The sequence below is a fragment of the Crotalus tigris genome, unplaced genomic scaffold (genome assembly GCF_016545835.1).
Source record: "Crotalus tigris isolate CLP2741 ecotype Arizona unplaced genomic scaffold, ASM1654583v1 scf7180000024384.25900115:4084858, whole genome shotgun sequence".
Classification (NCBI taxonomy): domain Eukaryota; kingdom Metazoa; phylum Chordata; class Lepidosauria; order Squamata; family Viperidae; genus Crotalus; species Crotalus tigris.
Genome location: NW_024100554.1, coordinates 2,432,562 through 2,451,156, shown reverse-complemented (window position 1 = coordinate 2,451,156; position 18,595 = coordinate 2,432,562). Strand labels below are relative to the sequence as shown.

At 40.3% G+C, this 18,595-nt stretch overlaps 1 protein-coding gene and 1 long non-coding RNA gene across 4 annotated transcripts; one reads left to right on the top strand and one right to left on the bottom strand.

Annotated features, from left to right (window-relative positions):
- Positions 1-684: 684 nt before the first annotated feature.
- LOC120301520 lies at positions 685-11,230 on the bottom strand. The gene is made up of 3 exons (XR_005554926.1): positions 11,097-11,230; positions 7,784-8,066; positions 685-6,393 (listed from the first exon to the last, which is right to left on the bottom strand). It is a non-coding gene; the product is annotated as an uncharacterized LOC120301520 (long non-coding RNA).
- Positions 11,231-11,340: 110 nt separating this feature from the next.
- Positions 11,341-18,595, top strand: KLF10 (Kruppel like factor 10). 3 transcript variants are annotated; one of them, XM_039328919.1, is made up of 4 exons: positions 11,341-11,476; positions 14,948-15,184; positions 15,350-16,271; positions 17,228-18,592. In XM_039328919.1, the coding sequence occupies exons 1-4, from the start codon at positions 11,441-11,443 to the stop codon at positions 17,485-17,487; spliced, it is 1,455 nt and encodes a 484-aa protein (XP_039184853.1). In that variant the 5' UTR covers positions 11,341-11,440; the 3' UTR covers positions 17,488-18,592. The 3 variants fall into 3 exon arrangements, with proteins under 3 accessions (XP_039184853.1, XP_039184851.1, XP_039184854.1); XM_039328917.1 differs by lacking the exon at positions 11,341-11,476 and adding an exon at positions 11,492-11,802 and having other exon boundaries at positions 17,228-18,595; XM_039328920.1 differs by lacking the exon at positions 11,341-11,476 and adding an exon at positions 12,440-13,326.

Genomic DNA, 18,595 nt, shown 5'->3' with positions numbered 1-18,595 from the left:
GCTGTGCAAAGGCTTTCTTAGCCAGGGCTGCCATCTGTTCTTTAAGCAGGAGCCCTTAGTCCAGGAGGGCACCCAGATTGTACCCCGAGTTTGTCTAAGACAGTGTGTTACTTCGTCCAAGACTCACAATGCAAGGTCCTTATTACTATAAAGTCAAAGTATTCAAAGCCACTCAGACTTGCTTGAATTGGGCTGAAGCCTATTATGCCCCATTCAGATTCTCATAGCCTCCAAACACTGGGACATGACATCCATGGCATCACTCAAATGGCCTAGGGTGGAAATATAAAGCTTAAATATCTATTGCAATCGTAACTGTAACTAAACACTATCAACAGGCTATCAACAAGACTGGACATTGCTGCTCCATAAGTATTGGTTATTTTTCCACAAATGTGAATCCTTGCTTAAATTTTTTAAATGATGTATGTGCTTAGGAATACCTAGGAACATACGTTAACAGCCAGAGGCATTTTGTCAGAAGTTGGATATTGCTTTATAATATGTTGGCTTCCGTTTTTTGTTTCACAATACTGTATTTATTTTAAACAATAGGTAGGGCAGGAAGCATAACGGATACTCTGCTCTTTCAAGTAGATACTATGAGTTATTGTTTGAAAAAAATCAAACTTTTACGTATCATTTGAAAGAAATGTTGGATTTCTATCAGCAAGATCTGGAAGATTTATTTTCAGTTTGTTTATTTTCTCAAAACAGTGACAAAAGGTATTACAATATGCTCACACATCCAGAAACATTAGATTAGTAAAAGTTTCATTACTGTTTCTTCCTGAAAACAGCAATTTCAATATAGAATGTGGGGTCCTTGGTGCTCTCTAAGCTTGGCTATTTTCTTGCAGATGTTTCATTACCAAACTAGATAACATGATCAGCTCACACTAGAAAACAACCAAGCTCATACAGCATCAAGGACTTCACAGTTCAGGCATGAGCCACAACTTTCTCTTCTACTACAGAACTTTCTGTAATAGAGAAAGATGAAAACCATTCAGCTACGGTATTTTCCAACCCCTTCATATGTCTTTATTCAGTGGCCCAACTAGACCAGCTTTTTTCACCTGAGGTTCTATGTTTCACATGAGATTTAACATAATTGTCAACCACTGTCCACTAGGGGTCGTATTTTATTAATCTATTCAAAAGTCAGAACCTTCTTTTTTAAACTATAAGCTACCCTTAGAAATTTATTGCTGACAACCTGATAGTTTTAACCAAAACGCTGTGTGCATATTACAAAAGGAAAAGCTATTATTCCACTCTACAGGCTAAATTACTCCATTAATTACTGTTCCACAAATAAAAGTACATTATTCATTGTTGTTGTTAATTGCAAAGTCGTGTCCGACCCGTCGCGATCCCATGGACAATGTTCCTCCAGGTCTTCCTGTCCTCTACCATCTTCTGGAGTCCATTTAAATTCACACCTACTGCTTCAGTGACTCTATCCAGCCATCTCATTCTCTGTCGTCCCATTCTTCTTTTGCCCCTTCATTATTTATAAAACAGATTAAACCTGATAGGTGATGAAGCAGGACAATGAACAATTTTGGAAAAGAGAATCAAGATCACAATTTTTGAGGGACATACGGGTAGATTTAAAGTAGATGAAGAACTACTGAAAGATTTCTAAAATAATTGTAGATTAGCAATAATAACTGGTTTTCAATTATATTAATAGGTTTCCTTTGGGCAAGGGGGAATAGCTTACCTTTTTAAAAATTTAAGCATATGACCTCAGTTTTCTGTAAACATGTATCTGTGCTCTTACTCTGCTATTCTACATTCAAAACTCAACTGGACAACTTAATCAATTTCTCCAAGATCCCTTTCAACTCTGTTAATTCTGTTCTGTTCTGTATTTGTCCCGATAGATGGCCTCTAGGCTGCCGCACTAAGAGACAGAGGAGCAGCACAGTAAGTTATACATTTAGCTTTAATGGCTAGCAGTTCAAAACAGCAGCATATAAAATTAAAGCAGCATTAAACAACATATAAACCACAAATATAACACATTGTTGTGTAAAGTGCAGCAACTAGTGGGTTTCCTTCCCTCAGAAAAAAAATGTATCTACCCACCTGAGTAGCTGGGACTGTGGAAAGAGACCAGTTTTGACACACAGCTATACCTTTGGCTTTAGCTGTCCCACAGATCCTGATCTACATAGTGTGTATGTGGTGTGTGTGTGTCTCCTAGTAATGCAGGAAAGGCTTTCCTCTGCCACTTTACTGGAAAATCCTGGCCCACCTTGTGGATGATCTGCAATTACTCTCCCGCTCTTGCTCCATCTGTTTCTCACACTCTCTCAACGCTCGGTTCACCTGTCTCACTCATTTATCTGCCTCATTCTCTTATCTTTTCTGCCTCTTCTTTGTTGCTGTAATTCTTTTCTACCACTTTAATCCCCTCATTTAGTCATTATTCTTCCACATTCATCTGTCTCACTGAAAAAAACTGATGGGGGAGTTAATGTTTGCTATGAGAGTCCACATGCAGATGAGGATTTTACAGGATGCTTGTCAACACTTTGCAAAGCACAGGGCAGGCATTACATAGGCAGATACTTAAGTGTCTGATCTTTTCTACTGTGAAAGTCAAAATGGCCATACTGCACAGAGGGAAGTTATGAGCAACTGAAGAAGACAGGGCATCCTAACAACAGCCCAAAGTAGCCCCTACCATTACTGGGGTGCATAACAGTAGGGAAGTGGGTTCCCATGTATGCTTATTTGAATTGCCGAATGGTTTATTAGAAATCTGAGTTGAGTTACATTTCTGAATTGTTGAGTCATTTGTTTGGATGAAGCTTAAGTTACCATTTTCCTCTGGGTTTGCAATTCCATTTATGTATGGTTTTTTTAGCTTATTATAAAACTTTTATGCCTCTTTTATCTGATCAGTTTAAGTTCACAATTTAATACTATTTATGTCTTCTTAAAAGGAACCTGAGTCCATTAAGATTTAGTACTACTATAGGAGGGTAGATAAAAGTTGTTTCATTTTTGTGGTCTTGTCTTTTTCCCCTCTCCTCCCGGAGGATAACAATGTGTCCATTATTGGCACCTGTCAAACTCCCTGACCCATTTATTTCTTAAAGACTCTTCTAATAGAAAAATGAGTAGAAATTTAGTATGCTGTCAAAGCAAAACATTAGCCTCAAGTATAACATGTATGTCTCAATAGAGCACAGAAGCCTTCTTAGAAGAGCAAATGGTGGGCGGCTACACCATCCAGCACTTCCCTTCTGGTCAATGGATATTTGGCGATGACTTGACATGGAAGGTGTGATCGCTTTAGATCGCTCATAACATACTCTTAAAATTCCAAATAGGCCATTGACTCAAAGCACTTGAAACCTGTGGTTAAAATAAAAAGCCAGTGTTTTGTAATGTCAGCAATGTAGAATGTATATAACCATTGTAAGATTTGGTGAGTTATCCCATTGTCCTACTCATCTTTCACATTTTTATTTTAAAAAAACTAATCTGTCAGGAATCAGTTTGAGCTTAGAGGCAAAGAAATACTTATAATCAGTGCTTTTTTTTCTAAAAAAAAAAAAAAAAAGTGCCGGAACTCACATACGTCATACAACCCGCCTTACATACTCTACAAGGTTTCATCCAAAAAAGGTGCCGGGACTCCATTCTGGGCGTTCTATGAGAAAAAAAGCCCTGCTTATAATCAACACAATACAGATTTTCAATAATGGTTGAAAATTGTATATATTCCTGTATTATCAAGCTATATTATCACTTACATTTTAGCTGCATCATGTCCCTGGGATATGAAATCTTGTTTACCTAACTACATGACTTAATTCTTGTAATCTAACCTTACAGTTGCCACATGAAAATAAAAAATCCTCCTTTCCTATTGGTTGATTCATGGATCTTTAACAATTTGCTTGGTAGCTTTATTGTTTTGCATAGTTGCACATAAAAGATTTATTATTTCAAGCCTATGCACAAGAATCTATTCAACTAAAGTTCAAATCTGAATTGGCCAAATAAGAGTGAACGGAATTTAAGGGAGTCTGGCAGAGAACGTTTGTGGCAACATAAGGACTCTTAAACTGATGACACATTTAACTCCATCCCTCAGCTCTGCCTGTTCTTCTTCTACAATTATACACATAAAGAAAATGCATTTTGCACCTAAGAGAGAAATGTACATAAATGTTTACACAGGCCATAAATAAGGGACTAATACAGTTAGCTAATGATAATCAATAAAAAGATTTATCTGGGTATATTTTATTTAGGTTTTGAGAAGAACGGAATAAATATAGAAAAGGTGGATTATTGTTAAGATACTGAGAATTTCTGCATTTTTATGTTGCTCATTAAGAGTAACAACAGCTATTTTTTCTGTAATTTCATTTAGCTGCACTTCATGTGGACCCTTAAGATTTAGGTCTCTTACAGCTTTCACGGGAGATGCACCACAGGAAATGTCAGATTGCATCCTGATTTCAATGGGATTCTATAGAGCCTATTAGACTGGTCTACCCCTACAACTGAGGGATGCAGATTGATTTTAGAGAAAGTTGGGAGTCCAGGGTCATAGCTGTGTGCACCAGTAGGCTCTGGCTATTTCACATGCTTGTTGTGGACAGCAGGCTGAAGGCCACTATTTGTGGAGTGCTCCAAAGAGTCTCTTCAAAATGGATTAATAGATTTCAAAATGAAAAATATAATTCACTATTAAATTAAAAGAAACCGTGATGGTACAAACACTGCACACAAAAATTAGGAGACTTACTCAATAATGACAAACTAGGAAAAGGAATTACAGTGTATGATTTGATGGAAATGTGACTCTAGTGTGCAACTGCTATAAAAAGCAAATTCTATGCTTGGAATAAGTAAGAAGGAAACAGAAAACAGAACACACTAATATAAAAATAAGATAAGACCATCTGGAAGTTTATGTACAATTTTTGCCATTACACCTTAGAAGAATATTACCAAGTTGGAAAAGGTGAAAAATCAGGGAAACCAAAATTATTAAAGGCCTGGAGCAGGTCAGATTTGAGGTGAAACTATAACTGGGGTTCTTCACATTAAAATGAAGGACCATAAAGAAAAACATAAGAGAGGTATAAAAATCATCATGAACGGCATAGACAACATGAATACAGATAATTTTTAAAAATCTCTTAGAAATACTGTTAAGATAATCTACTATGCTAAATAATCAAAGATTTAGAGCCAACAGAAGGGCATACATTTTCACACAGTGCAGTAACAATGGACATTTAATATCATTTTAATCATAAGTAGCATGCCTGTTTATACATTGGTTGTTGGGAAATGACAGTTGAAAGATGCTTTTTCCATCCATCCAAGACCACAATGTTCCCAAATTCATCCAGTTGATCAAAGAATGCCAATATGGTGCAGTGATTAAAGCATTGGACTAGAAACTTGGAGACCACAGGCTCTAGTTCTGCGTTAAACATAAATGTTAGCTGGATGTTTTTGGACCAGTCAGGCTCTCAGCTCAATCTACTTCACAGGGTTGTTGTTGTGGGAGAAAGAGGAAATGGGTGCACTATACATGCCATCTTGAGATGCACAAAATAAAAGGATATAAATTTAATAATAATTTTTAAAACACTATGGGACTCAGAATGTTTCATTATATGGGAATATACCACGTCTAGCAGGGATCTTATTGTTGTCCCTTTTATCTCCACAGGATATTACAACTAACTTACCTTTTTTCTAGAGACGGATGTATGGACTGAAACTAGTGATCATTTAAAAACATATCAATAGTCTCCATCATTTGTAAATAATGATGGTAATAATTATTGCTATATTTGTAATCATGGTACTAATAATGGCACTTTGCTTCGCAGCATGCTAGCTTATACTCAAGTGATGCAGAAAGCCTGGTGGTCTTGCTGGTGTCTGCTGTCCATAGGCATCATGAATATTTCTCGACTTCTTTTGTTCCTTCATTTACCGTATCTATCTTTTACATACTACTAAAACTCTTGTTCCTGTAACCTTTAACTGGATGAAATAGTGCATCATATGACAAAAGTCTTTGAATCAAGGTACCTCAAAATGGGCTAACTTATAGAATGCATCTGAAATCCAAAATCCATGACTCCCATGGAATTGAAATTTGGCAAATTTATATAAAAATTGGCATAAAATTATCATAAAACATTTTATGACCTAATACAAAACATCATAAAACAATTCCTTTGGCCAACTCCTGATGTTTGACTGTGCGACACAGTTGAACATGGCTTATTTTCAAAGCACATCCATCTTGACTGCATCCCAACTTTTCCAGTGAAGGCAGTATCTAAGAAGCTCTGCCATTGTTGAAGGCATTGAAGGCACAGATAAGTTGAAGACCTGATACAAACATGATTGAGGAATCTGGTAAGGAAATATCTTCGGCATGATGATCCAATGGGTCATAGGTTATCTAGTATATTTTCAACACTGGTACTCAAAAAAGCTAATAATAGTTAAACTGGAGACATAATACAAAACATAATTATATGTGATACTTAAAATTCTTATTAGTACAGTATTTTTCAGTATTAATAAAGGTACATCATTGTTTATTTCTCTTAGAAGATTAGGAAACTGATGATACCACAGACAATGCTGAAAAATAAAAATAAGGATCAAAAACAGGACTCCTGGCTTTTCACCTACATAACCCTATTTAAATATTTCCACTTCTCTTTTTCTCTTTTTTTATAACAGCCCCTACTTCTGTGCACATGTTGATCTTGGCACTGCACAGTGAGTTCACATTTTTATCACATCTTCATTAATATCTGATAGGTTTGAATGCCAGTTGGCTAAAATGTTGATGGTATTGTTTATTCTGCAAACAAAACTGAATTCATCAAATTTTGCAGGCAGCAATAAAATGCCACACTCCAACTTAGCATTTTCAAAGGTTGCTCAGGAAATTGTGCCTAGAAAAATAATGGACAAAAATCAGTCTAAAAACAGTTATAGTCTCACTTGCCTGATACAGGGTAGCCCTGCAATATGAGGAAGTGCACGAGAAAAGACAGCTGATTTTACAGAAAGCCAGATAGACATTTTAAAGTGCTGTTACACACAGTCAAAGTCAGCTCCTTTCTCAGAAGAAGGAATCTTTATGAACCAAGAAATAATATTGTTTCCACAGCTTTCCGGGGAGTTAATAGAGGGAGGATTCTTGTGCACAGGGATGGTAAGATGTCCAAAAACTGATGGTTAAGGCAGAAAAAGTCCATCTTTGGGTTTATTACCCTTTTATCTCTCTTCAGGTTGGGAGTGGGTAGAGGGATTCAGTTTGAAGAAAACAGCTTCAAAAGTATCCAGAAGTCAAGCCATAAAGTGTTTTAACACACTTTAAATTGGATTCAAAAACCTATTATCAGCCAATGCAGCAACTACAGTTCTATTGTATTGCTATTAAAATAGTTACACTGATCTGAATTACTGCATTTAGGACCAGCTGTAATTTCTGTGTCATCTTCAAAGGCAGCCAACCAATACATTAGGACATATGTATGTCTACAGAGGTTTTCAATCATTCAGTTTGCCCCAAGTCCAGTTGCCTTTGGGACAATACATTAAGAGTAAAAAGTGTGTGCTGAGAGTGAGTCATACTATCAGAGGTTTCTGGTCTGGAAAGGACTGCAACTGGCATAAGAACCAAAACCTAGCAAGTGGTCTTTTGGCCAGGACCTTCATCTGCTGCCAGAAACAGCTATGAGTTACAGCTACAGCAACTCACCTCTTGTAAAATTCAATCCCATCCAGAGCCGATACTGAAGCCAAAAAGAAAGTTGTTCCAGATATAGCTGTATGAATTGTAATCCATCCAGCTAAGATAATTTAAGCTGGTTATGTCCCATCAGTTCCTTACAGCTTCCAGGAAAATATAACAATCTTTGTTACGTCGACGGCCAGGTCTACGTAGGTGGCAGTATACAACTGGATACCAGTGACAAACTGATACTTCACCTCACACTGCTGGATGACCTATTCCATGGATTTCACATAGATATTAAAACAACCTAAGGAAGAGAACTGGGTGGTTAGACTGCTTTTCTCTCCTGCCAATGAACATGCTCAGGACAGAAGAACAGCGCTTCACATTCCCACCTTTCACGAGAGAGTTCAGAGCTCATACTATAAGAGCAATTTTTTTCCAGCCTTAACAAGGTAAAAAATCATGGATAATGTCACAAGATCCTGCTGTAGTGTTCTTGCTAAGCTTTGAAAAGTGACATTCAATACTGAGCAAGTATGAACAAGAAAGAATTTCATGGTCGTGTATTAATAAACAGAAGGGAAGATCTCCCACTTATTCTTGCCCTATTTGCTGACCCACAAAAAGTAGAATATGAATCATCACAGCAAGCCTCACTCATTTCAGCTTACCAACTGGTCAGGTTGTAAAGTGCATAGCAGGGAACATACTGCTAATATTTACCATTGCTGATTATGTAAAACCAGAGATTTAACACAGAGCCACTGGGAAGAAATAGTTTACAGCTTTCTAGTACCTCTCAAAATACTCTCAAGATCATCAGAAGGAAAAAGACTAAATTTTGCCCCATCTGATTGACCCTGCTTGAAATGATCAGTTTCATGCTCCTGAAAAACAATTATTTCAAGCAACATTGCTCTGAAGGAACTCATTGCTTTTCTATCTCACCCAATGTTTTGTTCAAGCTAAGCACGTTTTACATAAATCATTTTATTTGAGGGTGAATGTACTGTACCAGCATAATTATGCTTTCCTAACAAATCAATGCAGAATCCTTCTAGAACGTAGATTTCTGCTTTGCTTGCACTATTTACCACAAATCCATAGCACTTTTCCCAATCAGTTACTAGCAGCTCAGTTTTCATCTGTAAATATGAAAAATAATTAGTAATCACGGGTATAAGGCCTTTATAATTATCAGGGGCCCTTGATGGAGGGGAAGAGTTTAATTCATAGTGAAACCATTTCTTGAAATCATTCCTTGTACTGGCAGAAAGTATCCCACTTACATTAATAAAGGGTTTTAGTCTCATTAATTTTTCTTCAAATCCCATAATTATCAGCCTATTCCTCTGTTCATTCCCTATAACTTTACATTTTTAAAAGGTGTCTGTTAAATACAAAATGCCATTCTTACTTTGGCTATAATAGAACAGGTGTAGATATTTATAAGGTTCCAAACATGGCATTGTTATCCCTACCATCACTAGGGAAAAAAATTCCCATTGCCATCATCTGTCTTCATTTATTCCTCAGAACACTAGCCAAGTATGAGAAAGTATCTTCTCACTTCTTCCCATTTGCCACTAAAATGGCATGTTTTAGCTATATCTACTCCCTGCTAGTGACTTAAATATAAATATTTTTTGCTGGAGAAAATTATTGCCAGTGCACAGATGTATTTGTGTATATGGATTAGGGGAGGCCACAATAAGTTTACTTTCCCCCAATTTTCCCTTTGAAATTGTAGTAATTGATTCAGTTTAACAGCTTCTTCTTGAAATACTCAAAAAATTGTGAATGAATGTTTGACAACTTTTATTTTAAAATATACTAACATAAAACAGCGTTCACTAAAAGCATAATGAAAATGTAGAATTAAAAGTTTCTAATTTGAAATCCAAGACTGATTATCTTCCAGGCAGAACAGTCATAATACCACACTAGTGTCCAAATAGGAACATTTTTGTAAGTGCTCAGAGTCTCTTTCATGTGAGATGGGCAACTATACAAATACAATAAATAAAACACTTCATAGGTAGTCCTTGACTTACGACTATTTATTCAGTGACCATTCAAAATTACAACAGTGTTGAATGAAGGGATTTATAACCTGTGCCTAAATTTACAGTTCTTGCAGCATCCCATCATGCGATGAAAATTTATGTGCTCAACCTACTTTCACTCACAATTAAAGGGATATTGCTACTCTCCTCTAACGTATCTCCACCCCGACTATGCTCTTTTGATTATCCTGCAAAGTGGTACTTGTTAGCCGTGATATAAAAAGATTAATTAGGCAGATGGCAGTGGGCTCTGGACTGCAATTCAGAAACCAGGAGTGGAGGATGCATAAAAAAAGGGTAATACAGGTCCATGCTGTTTGATTTTGTACAATGTCAGAAAAGGGGTGATGTAGTTATGATCAAATGAGAAACCTAATGGGCTCTATCAAAGTGAGTAACAAAAAAGTAACTCCTATAATTTAAGTAATATAATCCAAAGTATTCAACACAGGCAGGAGTTATTCCCAATGGATTCCACACAAGAGAAACAAGCAGAGATATGAATGAGGTAATGACATAAGGTAATGCTAGCTAGGTATTGCCTTCAGTGCCTGGAAGAAAGATGGGATGTAAATACAAATCAATAAATAAGACTAACTGTACTCTCTGTTGCTATATTACATTTTTACAATTGCTTTATGAAAGCCCTACAATGGCCTTTACTACACCTTATCAAGTTGTCCTATACAGTAACATTTCTTTTCACCAGACCAATCCTCCCTCCACACTTTTTTCCTCTGGAAAAAAGACCACTCTAGACATAGAAAAAGAGAATGGCCCAGAACTGAATACCTAACCCCCTACCTTCTATCCATTTCTCCCATCCTATCATCATTGCACAAAATTACCAATTTCATATCCATGTTTTTTTAACAAACAGCACACCCTTCCTTAAAAAAATCCACCACTAATAGCTGGAGACTTCTGGGAGAATCTTATGCACAAAAGTTAATTTATTTTGGCCAATGAAAACTTGATGTACTTAAGCTTCAGCGTGCAGCACTTTTGAGATGGCACAAGATATTGTCTTCCCCGTCCCCCCCCCCAGCCCTAGAAGTAGCGCTTTAAAACTGCACTCAATAAAAGATTTTTTCCGACATGATGGGCGTCTTTATGTAGATACCTTCCTGAAGAGACCCAGCATGGCTCTTTAGTTATTAAGCAAACGATCTTCCCTGCCCACTTCGCTTCTCCCACAGGAACCCGGAGAAGGAAGAGACGGGGTGGGATGGGACGTGACACTGACTCAGCCAACAAGAGGGACTTACCCAAGAGCTGCGCTGGGACACGCTACCGGTTTCTGTACACGCAGGAATGACTCCTTCTCCACGCTGCCGGGCAGCCGCTGATCACGCGTGACCGCCGCTCGCCGATTGGTCCGAGCTTCACACACCTTTGAAGGCGATTGGCCGGGTCTGCGCCCGCCTTCGTCTACGCTAAGCTGGGGAGACACTACCTGAATGGGGAGCTGCCCGCGAACAAAAAGAGAAAAATAAAGGCAACGCCAAGCAGAGTGCCTGAGGCGGGGAGGGGGACGGTGCTTGTCAACAACTGCAGCCTGCCCTTTTAGCATCCGTCCACCGCCTAACGCTGCAGGCTTGCCATCAGAGTCATGCTAAATTTTGGAGAGTCCGCTTTCCAGCACACCGTAAGTACAGATCTAGACAGCTCGGGGGAAAATAATCGCTTATCGAGGCAAGATAAATAAGCCCTCATGGGAAAATCTTGTCCTGGGTGCGGAAAGAGATGGAAAAAGCTAAATCTGCTCAGGAAAGCAATTCAGAAAGAGGCTATATATGCTTCCGTGCGAGGCGTGTAAAAGGAAACGACGTCTGGGGGGGGGCAGGGAGCGTGAGCTGCCCCTCGAAGGGGAGAGGGAGGCGGCATGCATGCCAGAACCCTGTTGGAGAGTCTGCGGGGTCAGAGCTCCAGGATGAACGCGCGACTATTAAAAGTGATCGATTTTGGACGAAGGTGAGCGGGCCGCAAAATGGGGTGCAATGGAAAGGAGCACAAACGTTGCTAGGTAACCTATTGGAATTGGCAACGGACTGACAAGCAAACTTTGCTAGAAATTGCGGGTTTGGGAAAACAGGGAGCCTCCAAGGGGTCAATGGGGAGTCCTTGGAAGGCATGAGGGAAATCGGTATCTTGCGCTGGAGGGCAGTTAGGGTTTGACGGGGCGGGACACTCTGAGGGACGAGGATGGGAAGAAGGGGAAGGCGCTTAGCTGAGAGGTTAGCTAATTTAAGGAATTGGGGGAGGGGGGGCGAGACACGATGGTAGCTGGAAGGGCTACTCCGGGAAGTGAAGGCGGGCAGAGACGGCGCTGGGAAAGGGTGTACAGTTGCTGAAAGCAGCCTCGGTGAAAGGGAGGAAAGGGCCGTGAAGTCATTGCGGGTGCCGAGTCCAAGCGGGAAACCAGAAAGCAAGAGGGGAAAGCCGAGGGCGACTCTCGCTCTAGACTGGGAAGTCGAAACGGGTCAGGAAGCGCCACTCCTGGATAGCATAGACGCCTCCGGAGGGGGGGCGGTCCAGGCCAGCGGGGGTCGTGATGGGGGGAAGGGCGGGAGGCAGGGAACCCAACGCCTGGCTAAGAACTTCTCTTCCCTCGCATTTCCGCCTCTTCTTGTGACCGGCCTTGGCGGGAATGTTCGCCCCCAGAGCGGCCCCTTCCGCCCGCCCCCCCCAGCAGCCGTGGGGCCCTGCGCTCCTGCAGCGAGGCGAGCAGACAACTTCAACCGTCCAGCGCCTCTTGAAGCGCCTTCCCCGCGCTGTAAATGGGGCCACCCTGCGGCTGTGGAGCCAATCAGGCTGGCGCGGGAAGAAGGTGGGCGGCGGGGCTTCAGAGGCCAAGGTCTGCCGGTCGCGCCGCGCCCTGGTATTGGAGCCTTTCTCGGAAAAGGCGGGATGCCGCCCTGCTCCGGCGAGCCCGCCAGCCCGCCCACCCGGCTTTGCCTCCAGGCGTGGGAGCGACCTGCTGATAGCAGTGGGGGGGAGGGGAAGAGGAGAGAAGAGGCCGCACAGAAGTGGGTGAAAGGTCGCCGCGCGGCAAAGCCCAGTTCACGTTCCCCGACGCCGAGGAGCAGCCCCCGATCACGCTTTGTTCACATGTCTCCACCCACTTTTTCGGGCGGGGCCAACCAATCACAGCCCGTGCTGCCTGCCTCGAGGAGCCAATGGGAGAAGGACGGGGGCCGCCCTGGAAGGAGGGGGCGAGCTGTTTGGAGGGACGGGTGAGTCACGTCGGAGGCGTTCTGAGGTGAACGTGGCTCGCTTCCAAGATCCGGCTGCCAGCGAGGAACTCCCTGGCCTCGATTTTCCCCCGTAGCCTGACTTGCTGAGCGGCCTCTGCTGGCTGGCAACCTGGTTCCCCCCGGAGTTTCCAAGGTGAAAATAGCCTTTCTGTCGCGTAGGCGCTGAAAATTTGCAGAAGCCGGGCGTCGGAGTCGCTCTGTCTCGGGGAAACAAAACCACTTTCGGAAGAATTCTGATTATGTACGTTTTTTCACTTCCTGGAAAGGAAAGCGGTCTACAGATACTACAAATGAAATCCTGGTTGCGTTTAAAACATTATTTATCAACTGCAGCAACTTTAAGATGTGTGGACTTCAATTCCTAGATTTGCCAATGTTGAGATACACTGCTTTAAGACAAACCAAATACAAAACGTGGCCACTTTTGCACGTAGAGAAACGTGGCGTTGAATAAGCCACAATCCAATGATAACCTACAGCATAAACAGTAGTAGAACTACAGTGTGGGACTGCAAACATTTAAACCACCACTTGAGGGTAGCAAAAAATTGAACGTTATGTTGCGTTTATTTAAGCAATTTGTATGGTTGCTTATCTGACAGCACTGCCTCTAGGTAGCATACAGAAAAATAAGACCAAATCACAACTGAATACAATTCGTTAAAGTAACTGAAAATGTTACAAATACCCAGGGTCTCAAAACATTCATATTCACACGCAGTAACAAAACTATAAACCATGATCAAACAAGTCAGCCAGTGTGGTTCACTTAGCATTCTGGTCCAAGGGTACAACCAAGTCTTTAATTGCTTGTGAAAAGTCAAGGGCTCTTCCATAGGGCAGTTGTTCACATGGAGAAGAAAGCATGGCTCTTAGGGACATACTAGGACCCAGAGCAAAACAACCAAGATGGGCCCTAAACAGTGCAGGATTCTCATATTAAACTAAGCTGAAGCTAAGTTAGGCATATTCCATTTTGACCAGGGTATGTGAACTTAGCTAAGTTGCATATGTTGTAGAAATAGAATAATGTGGTTGGCTAAATTTGGCACTGTTGCATGAATCTAATTGGTTAGTGCGGGCATGTCAAATTCGTGACATCGCGCAACGTGTCGGACCGGTTTTGCCATTGCTGGCAATGGGATGGGCGCGGCTTCCATGTGGCCTGAGGGCTGGCAGTTTGACACCCCGGGGTTAGTGACTAACCAGTTAGTGGTTGTATGAGGTGCTTGTCCAATGGTTAATTAAACCATGATTTAGGAAATTAATTTGACTGCCAAGGTTGCCACTGTACACTGGCTGTAGTTAGAGAATATACTGAATCACAAAAGTAATCAACCACTAAGATATTATAGAAACCCAACCTGTATGTTTAGTTTATGTACAGTCTTTCTCATCTATGAATTGAACCTTGCTAAAGTATCTCTGGTAAGATGGAGAAGCATTCATATTTTCATGTGTACATCATAGCTGAAAAACAACAAAACCTGGGGCCAACACTGATGTGTTTAAACATAGGATTTTTGGTCCAATGGCTTACTTGGTTGAACTTTAACTTAACAGCCTTGGTAATTGAGCTTCTAAATATTTTGCAATCAAAGAGATTTATTTGACTTCCTGATTGTATTGATTTTAAAGAAAGTAGAGAGATAATTGTTACGTTATGATTACTATGTTTGTACATCCTAAAATAAATCTTAAGGATAGAAAAAGTAAATTTGGACTGGAACTTAGTGTTGTTCCTTATATTTTATTTTTGTGACTTTTTGGTAGGTTTTGCATTTTTAATCAGTTTAGCTGATCAACACCTTTATGTGTTACTTAATAACTGAAAACTGTTGCGTTTCCTCCCCCCCCCTTAGGAAGAAGGAATGGAAATGATAGCTAAAAAGCAGTGCCTCAGGAAGTGTTATTGGAACTATACCAATGAAAAGAGTGCTTTTGAAGCAGTGGAAGCTCTCATGTCCATGAGCTGCAGTTGGAAATCAGACTTCAAAAAGTATGCTGAACGGAGGCCAATGACACCAGCTTCAGATACATCTGAGGAATTTGAAGACAACTTGCTACCTCCTGCTGATTTTCGTACAATACCGGCTTTTGTAAGTTTTATTCTGTTATAAATTACTAATTTACAGCTTAGTGTTGTGCTCTGCTTAGTTTGTTGCCACTTATTCTAAGATAAACATCTCTCAGATAAAAGCTAAAATCTGCAGAAATCCAAGTCCTCATAAATAGCTCACTACTCTTTGCTTTGTTTTTTTCAGTGTTTAACTCCACCCTACAGCCCTTCTGCTGACCTTGAAATGTCTCAAGCAGTTCATCCAGCAACAACATCAGCGCCCCCTTGTGTACAGAACAAGCCATGTCCGGACCTTTCTGATCAAGTCTTTACAGTATCTCCTAAAGAGACCCAGAATGTTCCAGTGCCAAGAATATTGAGAGCTCAGGCAACCAGTGTCATTCGCCATACAGCAGATGCTCAGCTTTGCAGTAGCATAACCTGTTCAGCAAGAACAGACTATGTTAGGAAGAATGATGATAACATGGGGGAAGCAAACCAGAATGGCAATACAAAATCACATTCAGAAGACAATACAGAAGAAAAACAACATTTATCTTGTAAAAGCATATTGCTGAATACTGCATTTTCTGAAGATAAGCCGACAACCATACAAGAATCCAAAAGTCCATTACAGGCTGTGAGCCCAGTGCCTTTCCAGCAGACTGTACTTGATACCTCTCCTTCTGTCCCTTGGCCTCCAAAAGTAGCCCCTCCATCTTCTTTGCAAGTAGGAGGAGTCTCTTCTATGCCATTGGTTTGCCAGATGGTTCCATTCTCTGGTAACAACTCGCTTGTGACAGCAATAGTATCTAACACTCCTTGTGGTCAATTGCCATCAAACCTTTGTCATCCAATGGTCTTCATGGGAACTCAAGTTCCCAAACCAGCAGTTATGTTTGTAGTGCCACAGACTGTTGTACAGAATGCCAAGGCTCCAGTGACCAGTCCTCACAGCACCAGACTATCCCCTATTGCTCCTGCTCCAGGTTTGGCCCCTCCTGCCACAAAGATCACTCCATCTGTTGACTCTCTCAGAACAAGAAGCCATATTTGTAATTATCTGGGCTGTGGAAAAACATATTTTAAAAGCTCCCATTTAAAGGCACATGTTAGAACACATACAGGTAAGCTATGGAGTTGTCCAGTGTGAAAAATTCTAAATCAGACATGTCAAACACAAGGCCCGGGGGCTGGATGCGGTCCACGAAGTGGTTTCATGTGGCCCGCGAAGCCATCCTGGAAACAGTGAGGGAACGGCCCCCCGCTGCCTTGGCTCTGGCCCAGGCCAGCCAGGAGCCAACGTATAATTTTGTGGTGGCCATCTATGCTGAAATGCATTCAGTCTTAGCTCCATAAGCCCCTCCCCCATGGCCTGAGAGGAACAGTGAGACTCCTCCAGGGGACCATGCCTTGGCACTTGCCCTGGTCCCACCGCCTTCTGCCAGAGATGGTCAGATCTATCCTACTCCACGCCCCCATAGGCACCCTTGACGCGAATGATGTAGAGCTGGCCACACCCACTCCATCCGCACCCACCCAGTAGGCCGCACCCACCCAGCCCCCTGAGGGTGACCGCAATGCTGATGCGGCCCTCAATGAAATTGAGTTTGACATCCCTATTCTAAATTAACACGATGGGGAGATTTGCTGTTATTCACCTATGCAACTGTTTCCAAATGTTTTGGTCTATATGTTTTTATGAGAAACTGGTAACAAGGAAGGAAAGTATCACTTATAGATAAGGAGCATGTCAGATTTATAATTTGAAAGTTAGATTTCTTTTGCTCAGAATAAAACCGCTAATGTCAACCTTCACAGATTGTTACTAAAATATAATTTAACTTAAAGAAGATCAGAAGGTCTAACTTGGAGACATGAATTATAATTTATATTTTGATTATATGGAACTATAAGAATGCAGTAGATGGCACATAATATTTTGCTTGGGTTGTGATATGACTACCATTATTACTTTTCAAACTTTTTTCTATTTTATTTATTCTCTGGTATTAATAAAGGTCTGTCCCTTGCTAATAATAAAAAACCCACTTGTGCCTTAATTCTTCATTTTGTATTTTAGGAGAAAAGCCATTCAGCTGCAGTTGGAAAGGCTGTGAGAGAAGATTTGCCCGTTCTGACGAACTATCTCGCCATCGCAGAACACATACAGGAGAGAAAAAATTTGCCTGCCCGATGTGCAGTCGACGATTCATGAGGAGTGACCATTTAACAAAACATGCACGTCGCCATTTGTCAGCCAAAAAATTACCAAACTGGCAGATGGAAGTGAGCAAGCTAAATGATATTGTTACACCACATACTTCTGGGACTGATCAATGAAATAACTTTGTCTAAAGAGGCTGTTTAGCTTTTTTTTTTTTTTCAGTGTACGACTAGGTACCAATGGTAATGTGAAAAAACCTTGCAGAATAAGTCTGTGGTTTTACAATATCAGATTGGCATAGCATTGAAACAGAGGCAATGGCTACCTGTATGCCTTGGGTGTAATGTATAGGATAGCAGGCATTTTTGTGCTTGGAGTGCTTGAAGAAAGATGACACGGAAATGTCAATGCCAGTTCTGGAAAGAGTTATTCTTGTGTCGTCTGTAGCTGGGTATAAACTAGAGAGAGATGCAGACATTAGGATGTGGGAATGTTTTCAACACTGTTGCAAACAAAATGCAGAATCTCAGTTTATGGTACAGAATCAGGGATAAATTTCAGTAATACTAGAATGCTGAAACTTTTAAGTAGATATACTTGGTCTTTTCTCAGTTGTGAATGATGATGGAAATATGGTTACCAACTTCCTGAGATTAAGTGTATGTATCTTCATTTCCTGGTATATAAAGTATGGCTAATTTAGCAATTCTGTATAACTTAAGTATATCATTGAGAAAAGTATCATATGGCTGGATTATTCTAAAGGCAAATTTTTACTACTTTGAAAGCATCACAGTTAGTACTATTAGCTGTACTTCAGTATATTTTGTTACTTGTGTGTTTAAATTGTGTGTTTCTTTTATACATTTAAATTTCTATATCATTGAAACCTTGATACAGTGCACTTTGTTTAAAGGATAATTTAAGAACAAAGCTTTATTCTCCAGGAAGAACATAAGCAGTGTGCTATGTTACTTCCTGAAATTTCTCTAAAATAGATTACAATAGAAGTATGATTGGCCTTTATATGTTATAGATATATTTTAAAATGACATAAAATTGGAAAATGGTGGATTGCTTATGAAGCAAAGAAAGTCAAGTCATCAGTCCTAGATGTGTATACAATGATTTTGCCATCATTTTTTCAATTCTCTTACTATACTGAATAAATATAAAATTATAGAGAGTATTGTAATATCTATTTTGTGACTACTTAAGATTTTGCACAAGATTTCTTATGTACTTTATATTTGTTTACAATAAATGTAATTTTCTTTAATATAC

Excerpts from the sequence above, each read along its gene's own strand:
- KLF10 (XM_039328917.1), top strand. The coding sequence starts at position 11,575 with ATGGAAAAAGCTAAATCTGCTCAGGAAAGCAATTCAGAAAGAGGCTAT. Across the intron at positions 15,185-15,349 it reads TTCGTACAATACCGGCTTTT|TGTTTAACTCCACCCTACAG; the intron begins GTAAGTTTTATT and ends TGTTTTTTTCAG. Across the intron at positions 16,272-17,227 it reads ACATGTTAGAACACATACAG|GAGAAAAGCCATTCAGCTGC; the intron begins GTAAGCTATGGA and ends TTTGTATTTTAG.